Source organism: Pavona decussata, unplaced genomic scaffold (assembly GCF_977016875.1).
Source record: "Pavona decussata unplaced genomic scaffold, jaPavDecu1.1 SCAFFOLD_245, whole genome shotgun sequence".
NCBI lineage: Eukaryota > Metazoa > Cnidaria > Anthozoa > Scleractinia > Agariciidae > Pavona > Pavona decussata.
In genome coordinates this window covers 19,483-30,041 of record NW_028145650.1, presented here as the reverse complement: position 1 = coordinate 30,041, position 10,559 = coordinate 19,483, and the positions used below count along the sequence as shown (strand labels likewise).

General features: G+C 38.3%; 1 protein-coding gene across 1 annotated transcript; it reads right to left on the bottom strand.

The window, feature by feature from the left end:
- Window positions 1-111: 111 nt before the first annotated feature.
- Window positions 112-10,045, bottom strand: LOC146457135 (uncharacterized). Its single transcript, XM_085092228.1, has 9 exons — window positions 9,813-10,045; window positions 6,728-6,860; window positions 6,047-6,164; window positions 5,381-5,511; window positions 3,892-3,974; window positions 3,308-3,422; window positions 2,789-2,914; window positions 1,192-1,356; window positions 112-697 (listed from the first exon to the last, which is right to left on the bottom strand). Exons 1-9 carry the CDS (start codon window positions 9,887-9,889, stop codon window positions 569-571), a joined length of 1,077 nt encoding a protein of 358 aa, XP_084948354.1. The 5' UTR covers window positions 9,890-10,045; the 3' UTR covers window positions 112-568.
- Between the last annotated feature and the right edge of the window lie 514 nt (window positions 10,046-10,559).

The following is a 10,559-nucleotide window of genomic DNA, read 5'->3' as shown; positions in this document are numbered from 1 at the left end:
CAGAACAGTCTCTGACTTTTCCTGACCTTGAAAAATGCTTTTCCCTGAATGTGACAACCCTGTGCTAGAGTTAATAAGATGGAATCTCAGCTTAGGAATTATGAAAGAATCTATAACGTGGTTCAGCAATTTTAATGTTTTAAAATATATTCATATATATAATATCTCTTACAAGGAACATGTACGTACGCGTTTTGTAAATCACGATGTTTTCTACAAAATTAAAATGTAAATGAAACGAAGAACTATCCATTTTTGCAAAAAGGCACGATCGACAACAGGTGCTTTTGCAACTTTCAGTAAGGGTTGGATTAAAAACTTCACTGTGTATAAAACTCTGAAGATGGTCTCATACGGCAGATTGAACTTCCACTTGAAGCCGCACCTTTTGGGAAGAACTTCCTGAGCAAATTCTTTGTTTTTTTGGTTAACTTTTGTTTGTTTGTCTTTTTTTTTTGTTGCTGTATTAAAAGCTTGCCTCACTTGCACGGCAAAAAGAAGTTTCTTATCGAGATATTGCCACGACTGGTTAATGTAACTACAAGATGTCACATTTTGCCCAAGTGCCTTAATCTGTTTGTGCAAGCTTGACGATTTGAACACTGTTTCCCGTGCTGCCGATCACCAGCTGATTTCCATCACGTGACACATCTAGTGCTTGAATGGGTTTTCCTTCATCCTCAACACGGGAAATTACCTGTTGAAGAACCATAAAACAGAAAGAGAAAAACTTAAAACAAAAGGTTTACTGAGTTGTACTCGTGGCTAACCATAGCTTGCTAGGTGGTTTCGCCCCCTTTGAGAAAAGCACAGCGGAAATATTATTCTTCGTTCTTGAGAGTACCAGTGAATCAAAGGGGAACTCGCTACGGGGCGAAGCCACAGTGAAGCCTTGCAAACAAGCATCGTAGGTGATGCACAATCAAAGAAGGCTGGTCGATTTGCCTGCACTGCCAATTTATATAACTCACAAGCCATAAACGTAAGAATTTCAAAAAACAAAAGGTCTGTGTGCAGCTGGGCAATGAAAAGGTTCTCATTGCCATCATGGCAAGAATAAAGGCAAATAAAGAAATCTGAACTGTGGGCGAATTAACTGAAGAAATGTGGGCGAGTTTGCTGTGCCGACATATCGATTAATCTCCATATCAAGCTACACCTCCCCCTCCATTGCTAGTGACCTACTCTCACCGTGCGCGTTTTTCTGTTGATGACCTTTAAATCGTTTGTTCCACTCCCTCCAGCAGCTACGACATCACTTGAGCCACAAAACCGACCCACATAGAGGAACTCTCCATGATGATCAAACGGATATGGGATCACCTCCACCAGCTGGCCACTTCCATAATCCCACATCTACAGCACAGAAAAAGAAACACACAGACACATAACAGAAAAACAAACAAACAATTAACAATTATTGGACGAGGTTGAACAAATATCTTAATTTGTCAGAAGCGAGAAGATTGGCCGGCTGAGGCAAATAATTGATCTGCGAGACACTGACAAATCACAATATTTTGCGATAACCGAGTTCAATAATATTTATTGTTTTATCATTCAATCACCAAGTTTGTTTTTCACAATTTTGATCAACTGACGATATCAAATCACTCTCTGACAAATCAGGGAAGCAGTCTGCCATTTCCACACAAGAGCATGGTTTCAATTTCGCATGAGCAGAATATTATTCGCAGCAAAACACATTTGGACAGTATTGCGCATGAGCAGACCATTATTTGTAGGTAGTTATTTGCATGTCACGTGGTTTGCTCTCGGCCAGTGAAAAGGAAGAAAAAAAAATGCATATTTGAATGATAATTATTATAAACTGCTATGTGTGTAACCAGACTATGAGTTGCCAGGCGGATGGTATATCAGAGCCCAGGGCTAATGCTCAGTAGGAATTTCATGGGTTCACTTAGCACTTTAAAATACACTACATTGTTAATTCTCTGATCCATGCCATCATATGAGTTGTTGATTGTTTAGTGTCTAATGTACACATTGGAACTCGGTTCAAAGAGTTGGTTTAAATTGTGTGACAAGCAGGGCCAAGGAATTTACTGTAGAAGTAAACTAACTAAATTATGAGTTGTGATCATTGATTGTTTGCCGATTCCACAGTACACATCGGAGCTCAGTTGTTCAAATAGTTGGTGGTTACTTTCAAAAAATCATTAATAATTCATAAGCCCATTGACCTATCAAAATTATAAAACATCACGTGCAGTTTTTTTATAGCCGATAAAACCTCCTCCTTATTATTATGCGGTGTTTAATGTTTTTCTCATATGCTAATTTCGAATTTCACAAAAGCATCATTGTTATGAACTCTCTTGACACACACTTTTCCAGGAATGTTTCTGAAGCCGTTCAAAAAACTTGCAGCACATGTTTTATCGGATCTAAAATAAAACACTGCTGCTCCTGTTTTAAACATAAATATTTTACTTAAAATTTATAAGACAATTCAGTTTTTATTTCTCTTTGTTTCAGATTATGGCAATAGGAACAGGAACAAATTAGAACAGGGTCATTTAATAATGATTTAAGTACAAAAGAGAGCTGTCATTAAGGGTCGTAACCCATTACACCTGTTACAGCTATATACCTGAGAAAGAACCTTGCTTTTATGAGTGATCTTGACTGTTGCAGGTTCATTTTACTCACAAAGCAACAAGATTGTTATGAAGGTGAAGCTGAGCAAAGCAACATGCGGCTGAAAAATAACAACTTTATCAAGAGAACATATACATATACAATTATCTCAGTAACCAAAAAGCACCTGCAGTGCATCATGGGCCACCCAAGATGCTGTTAAAATTGAGTCTTCCCAGATATCAATACCATCACCACAGATGTATGGGCCATGAATTGAACGCACCACTTGGTCAGCCCGCACATCCCACACCTATAGAAGGAAATACCACAATGAAACAATCCAAGAAGGAATAGTTCGCTATAGTGTCACAAGTTCAACTCTAAAGTTTATCTTGGCATGTCACATGGCCACAAATGTAACGTTTGAGCACAAATTCTCACAATTTGTCTTTATAAAAAGACAATTTTCAATAAACATCAGTTTGTAGATTGGAATATGTTTTTTCATGCAGAATTATAGTGGCGGGTTCATATATACATTGTGTGCTTTGACCAGCATGGCTAGTTTAAAAGTTTACACACGTCAACCCCTATTTCAACCAAACATTGTCCAAAAAGTGGTATTTTGGGTCACAACAATCAAATTAAGCCAGCCTTGAAAATTCCTTTGACTAAGCACAGCTTCATTCTGTTATTTACACACCTTGATACAACGATCCCAGCCTCCTGTTAAGAATATATTGTCATCAAATGGGTGAAATCTAAGAGCAAATACTTTTCTTCCATGCCCTTCTTCAGGAGCAAAAACACCTTCATCTCTACAAAAACCAAAAACAAAAAACTTTGTGGGCTATAGCACTGCTACTCCAAAAATATCTCTTTTGTTTCAAATCTTTTATTTTTCTTTTTGTTTGTTCACTTGAGTGGGGCTTGCAAAAAAATTATATACATCAATCCAGTTAAATATTTGATTGTTTTAAATCACTTCTCCATTTTATGTGCATACTATTCATGCATTGATCATTAAATTCCCAAGGGAGGGGATGGACATAGCTTATAATGTTGTTCACCTGTCCAGCCTTAACTTCCAAAGCTGTCCCACTTGCAGCTGATTAATATCGCTGGATGCTTAATTTATAATATGCTAGCTGCTGATTTTCAATCTGGTTAAAAAAAAATGTCTACTTTCAACTTTCTGTGCTAAGTTGACAAACTACGGTAATCACATTCTCGGAAATTGCAAAAAAAAAATTTACTTGTGATTTACACTGTATTTTTACGACTCACTGTGTCAAATCAAGCTGATCTGTTCCTCCAAATGTTAGCTTCAGCTGTAAGGTACTTGTATCATAAACTCGTACCTTTCTGTCCTAAGATCATTGAAACAAAATTAATATTATTTTTACATCAAACATTATTGTTACGAAAATAAGAGATGGTAAAGCTCTAGGCTGATGTTGAAATTCCTCCCTCCGTAAATTGCAGGGTCAGGGCTTCTGATATTTCGCGCGGTCGCGGGGCCGCGAAATTCAGGTATATCCGCGGAATCCCGCGAAATTCACAAAAAAACGCGTAATACCGCGAAATTCGTTAAAAATCCTACCGAATACATGTCAGTACAACATATTTGAAACTTATCTTGGCTACTGGGGCTGTTTACTTTCCATAAATGCAAATTTATCTTGAAATTTCGTCACTGCCTCGAGTGAACATAACGTACCATAACTACCAGGCGTTCTTAGATTAATGTTGCGAAAAGCTGGGCACAAGAAATGAGAAGACTTTTCGGTGACACTATACGGAGTGGGAAAGGAAACTGCTGTCTGTAGTAATGCAGGCACATGTTTAATCGTACGTGCAGGCACGCGCGAGACACAACAATGTTTTGACTTCACAAATGGATTTGAACCTTCGATCACGAACAATCTTGCCTAGTAAACTGCAAAGCAACACAAGAGACCAAGGAGAGAAAAGAAATTTATTGCGTTGCTGTGTTCGGCTCTAAATTGCAGCTGAAAAAGGAGGTTAACTCGGTAAAGCCAGCTTATGTTTTTCTTGTTGCTCGAAACAAGCCCAATTGCCTTGAGAACTGTGTTGGATAAACTTTTGTGTTTTCTTTCTTGCCCTGAATTTGACATCCTTCCAATATATCTTTTTTTCTGGAATCTTTCTTCTTGGCTTTCTTCTTTGTTTTTCGCCGAAAATTTGCCCCGAAAATTCCCGCGAAATTCCCGCGAAATCGGCCGTTTTCTCCGCGAATTTGTCTCCAAAAATCCCGCGAAATTTGACTTTTTTCCCCGCGAATTATCAGAAGCCCTGCAGGGTTGTCAAGTTATAAGATCTGTGGGCCACCCAAGCTACTTTGACAGTAAAAAGTAAGCAGTGACACTGCTTGAGGAAATAGAATTTTATCTACAGGTATTTTTTTTCAATTTAAGTCCCCCACTCACTTCAAAAGTTAGTAACATCTCTCAGTCCCACTTAATAGTCCCCCTAAAACTCCCTAAATAGTCAGTTCTCCACTTAGTTCAATAAATTGCTAAGAATCATTTAAAACAATGTAACTTGATATCAGTAAGTCTGTGCAAGCCCTGTTTCTCTTGGAAAATGACCATGAAAATTTCAACACTTTTACAGACTGCTAGAGAAGAGCAAGAAAACCATAATGCTGCACCTGATCTGTGTGCTAGCAGCTTACGTTTGTACATGAAGATTTAGATCAATCTGGAAACACGTGCACTTTTAAAAACCTATACATTACCGTCGAATAGCTTACTTTGCCAGCTGTAGCAAATATCTTGCCATCATGTGAGAAATCCAGAGCACTTATCTCGTTGTGAGGCTCGTCTACTTTTTTAAAGACATTCCATGATTCTAAGTCCCAGCATATCATAGTCCCATCAGAACCTAATGATTTTCCAAATCAAAGAATGGTTTCAGCTTTTCCCATGTGGAATGACATGCATATTAGGGCCCAGTTCTTTAAATGTCAATCTACATCATGCATCAGACCACCATTTTTGAAATTTGAATGGAGTTTTCAAATTTACATGATTGTCAGTTTTTAACATAGCCAGCAAGATTTCAGAGTTCCCTTAGAAATTTCCCTATGTATTTCAAAACTAACAATAACTATAATTGTTTCTTTTTTTCCCCAAGTGTTTTGAATTTTTTTTCAGGGCTTCTGTTGTTAACAGTAATTTTGTTTTTATAATTACTGAAGGAATTACCCTGTTTTAAATAAAAGTATCTTCTTCTTCTTCAATTCAGTTTAATTAATTAATATGTGTCTTATATTTCAATATTTATTTTTCTCAATCAAAAATTACTCTGTCTGGTGAGATGGGTCAGATCAAAACTCACATTTCTAGGTCACCATAGTTCTTACAGTGTAAAATAAAAGATATGGAATTGAATATACATGCGTATAAGCAATACTTACTTGCAGTAATTAACTGGTCATCCTTAAATGGGAAAAATTTGACTGCTGTGATGGGTAAGCCATAGAGAGAGCCATGCTTTAAAGGTCGTTTCTTCCTTCCTGTGTCACACGCAAACACCTTAATAAAACAAAAAGATGTACTTGTTGCGTTATGAATACATTGACCTTGCAACTTACAGTCAAGCTGTCACATCAAGGTCTCAATGATTCACTGCATGTGTTCAGCATAACAGGTGTTATTTATTTGTTATGTTTCAAGAATTTTAGAAATTGCTGGTGCTTGTTAATTGCTTTCCTACTAATATAAAATTAAACTTCAAAGGGATAAACTCAGCCTTGAAGAACTTAAACAACAATCTTAAACAAAACCTTGGAAGGCCTTTAAGAAAGGCAATGATGATCCCAAGCGATGTTTTGTGACAAAAGTTACTTAAAAATTCTGACTACACTGGGAAGAGCAAGTCAAAGGGAAAAATATGGGTTATTTAGGAAAAGGCAGTCAGCCATCTGATTACAATGTAATTATAAAGTCCTCAGAGTAAGATGGTAATCTAAATTATTTTAATTGACTGAATGGAAATTGTTTCCTCAAGACAGTTCAAAAACCCGGTCTCATTTCACCACCAAACCTTATATATCCTTGCGCATTGATGCTTTTGTTTAACATTGCAAGAAAATCACCTGAATTGCACCATTACCGCATCCAGCTGCCATGTACTGTGCATTGAATGAGAAATTAACACTATATATTCCCATTACATCTCCAAAATCTACTTTGACCAATGACTGTTTAGAGACACCATTTATCGAGGCACTGAAATTAAAAGGTTAAAATTAAAACTCTATGAACTAAAATTTAGTTTATTCTGCTCTTACTGGATAATGAATTATTTCATGCATTAAAAAGAGTCCTTGCCAAGCACCAAGGCTGGGTTTAAAAATGCAAAGTACAATCATAAGCATAACCTAAAGCATAGGCATTTTTTAAAGGACATTGAGGACACACGTGCCTATTTAAAACAAGGATTTGGGTCCGATGCTAATTCACAGATGGTATTCACTGCAGTTCATTGCATCCGCAGTACAAGCTACTTTTAACTGAGTCATTTACTCACAAGGGAAAAATCCTCCACCCCCTGGAATTTATAATCCCCTCTGTGGGGTTGGGGGGGGGGAGGTGGATATTTTTTAGACCACAGGCAGCCCAAGTTCGCATCACTAGAGAGCGTGTAATAACTAATTACTAGTGGGCATGATGACCTTTGAGTGCAAGCAGCCATTGAGAATTAAAATGCATTATAAGACTTTGTATGGGAAATAAAATACTGTCGATTATGAAGTTAAAAAAATGCTAAATTTAACTTTCATTCAATAAAACGAATAAAACTGCCAAGTTCGCAGAGTCACTAGAGAGCGTGTGATAATTAATAACTAGTGAGACGATGACCTTTAAGTGCAAGCGGCATTGGGTTACGGGCAGCCCTTGAGAATTTGAACGCATTATAAGACTTTGTATGGGAAATAAAATACCGACGATTTTTACGCTTAAAAAAATGCTAAATTTAACTTTCATTCAATAAAATGAATAAAATTGACTCACCTCTGGTGTATCCTTGTGAATTTTGTAGCCTATTTCACCGTTTCGAGCGTTCTTTGAAATCACTGTCATTCCCCTCATATGACGGAGTCAAGGCAGCACACTAAGATTTCCATCATAAGCTCGCATAGTCTGCTCAGAGGCGGTTCGCTCTTTTGACGACGAAACATTCACCCAGGTTTGTGAATGATGGGGCTTTAGCTTTGCGTGAAAAAATCGCGGCTGGGATGGATTTTTGAGGCGCAAACCACCTTTGAGCGGACTACGTGAGCTTACGATCGAAATCTTAGTGTGCTGCCTTGACTCCGTCTAATGAGGGTAATGACAGTGATTTCAAAGAATGCCTAAAACAGCAAAATAAACCTTAAAACGCACAAGAATACACCAGAGGTGAGTCAGTTTTTTTCATTTTATTGAATGAAAGTTAAATTTAGCGTTTTTTTAAGCATCAGAATCGTCGGTATTTTATTTCCCATACAAAGTCTTAAAATGCATTCAAATTCTCAGCGGCTGCCTGTAACCCAATACCGCTTGCACTCAGAGGTCATCGTCTCACTAGTTATTAATTATCACACGCTCTCAGTTCTAGTGACGCCGCGAACTTGGCAGTTTTATTCGTTTTATTGGATGGAAGTTAAATTTAGAGTTTTTTAAACTTCGTAATCAACAGTATTTTATTTCCCATACAAAGTCTTATAATGCATTTAAATTCTCAATGGCTGCTTGCACTCAAAGGTCATCATGCCCACTAGTAATTAATTATTACACGCTCTCTAGTGATGCAAACTTGGGCTGCCTGTGTTTAGACCTACCCATTACAAGGTCAAATATTTGGGATGTTGCGTGGAGTTCCTTTGCTGGGTGGTTGCAGTGGCAGGTCTGATTGGCGGCTGCATTGGTTGGTATGGAGTGTTTTGGTTTGATGTGGTTGCCTGGTAACTGGCTGAAGGCGGGACAATTGGTCTGTTTGTGCAAGGTTTCCTGTCTTGCTGTTGTGCATGTATAATAACAGTACATGCACCACAGATAGACAAGAAACCTTGCATTATTGATGTATGGTGTTGCGCGGAAAACTTTCCCAAAATTGTGACGGAGATTATGAGTCATTCAAGAAGTTAGCATTGGTGGTATCTATAGCAATAATAATATGCAGAGATGACTACTGCCAAGACAAGAGATTGATCGTCATCTTTGACATGCATCAGGGCTTGAACAATCGATGAAACCGATGATCGGAAAATCAATCGATCAATCGATGACAATCGATGCCTTGTTAGTTAATTGGCATCGATTGGCATCGGCCAATCGATGACCAATCGATAATCACACAAAAGTGGTCGCAACTCATCGATTGTCATCGATTGGTGTTAAAAAAAAATTTCGGTATTCCACACGTTCCAGCATGTACGTATACGCTCTCGCAGTACCCACAAATGTTTCAGATTTGAATTCGTTCACCGGATTGTTTGTATGCAGATGCGACTGGAGACGAGTGAGCTCTGAATGGTGGGTGATGTAATTATACTGAATTGTAATAAAATAAACCAGAATAAACGTGAATAGGCTTCGGTAATCACTTTATTACTTCTTTGTCACAACAGAGGTGCATAAAGTAAACAGGGTAAAAAATGAATAAAGTTTACTGCATGCAGGCTTAAATGGGTGAGCCATATCGAGAAACTTAGAGCTGGCAGGAAAAAGCCAACAACACAACATGTACAGCCTCTGTCCGAAACACAGTTACCACCGGTCACAAGAGAACTATAGGGCACAGTTTGTAAATCTTGATTGAAAATAAAACGCATCAAAAATGAGAACCAATCGATGACAATCGATGTCAATTAACTGATCGATTGGCGTTGATAATCGATAAAAATTGATAATCGATGAAATCGATAATCACAAAAAACCCGTGCATCGATTGTTCATCGATTATCAATATCAATCGATTAATTGGCATCGATTGTCATCGATTGATCGATTGATTTCCGATCATCGGTTTCATCGATTGTTCAAGCCCTGCATGCATGCAAATCTGATAAATTTTACAACTTTTCCAAATTGCGAAAACGAATTGCTGTTAGCTGTTTATGACATTTTGTTTCATACCATACCCTGGTATCGAAAAGTCCTGAAAACTATTTGTTATTGCCTGTCTCGGTGTCTCACCTGCTTTCTTCCCGACTTTCGATATCTTTTCCCGCACTCAGTGCATCTTCGAGCCTTCGTCTTGTACCAACAGACATATTTATCACTAGTTTCAAGGTCTTAGCAGCTAATTTAAGTGGTAACCGAGAAATGAATGGCTCCTTCCATTCCTGTTAATGAAAAAGATGCGAGAAATTTGCGGAATCAAAAGTTCAAACGGCAGAGTGCAACCAAACAAAGCTAATCGGGGAGTCAACAACTTGAAGTTGTGGTGCCCAGTCTTCAGCCTGGTGAGAGGGATTCGCAAATACCACGTGACAGTGACTTTCCCGCCATTTTCCACTACCTCCCGGCCGCCCGTACCGTGTGTTTCTCGTTTATTCATTTTTCCCAGCACTGCAGTTTTTTTTTTCACTTCAGTGAAGACGAGAACAAAGGAGAACCGGTTTTTCACTTGTATTCGTAAAGGGTAAAGGTAAGTCGCAGTATGCCTCTAAAGTGGCCCACGGCCGGCGCTTAGCCCGGTTTCTGTAGCATGAAGCAACTAGGAGTATTGCTACTGCCCCCTGGATGGGATGCCAGTTCATCGCAAGGTTACCCCCAGAAGTGTGCCTCCGCAAAATATTAACCCCTTCATTTGACCGCTCGATTGCTTGAGTTCATAACAAATGTTTGTTGATGAAACCAAACATTCGTTTTCACCTCCCAACCGATGCATCACCACAATTTCTTTATCGGTCTTTAGCAACTAACGACCTTTAGCTTATT

Coding starts and splice junctions, on each gene's coding strand:
- LOC146457135 (XM_085092228.1), bottom strand. CDS start 9,889: ATGTCTGTTGGTACAAGACGAAGGCTCGAAGATGCACTGAGTGCGGGA. Junction 6,861..9,812: donor GAAAGTCGGGAAGAAAGCAG/GTGAGACACCGA, acceptor TTTTAATTTCAG/TGCCTCGATAAATGGTGTCT. Junction 5,512..6,046: donor TGACCAGTTAATTACTGCAA/GTAAGTATTGCT, acceptor GAAAATCATTAG/GTTCTGATGGGACTATGATA.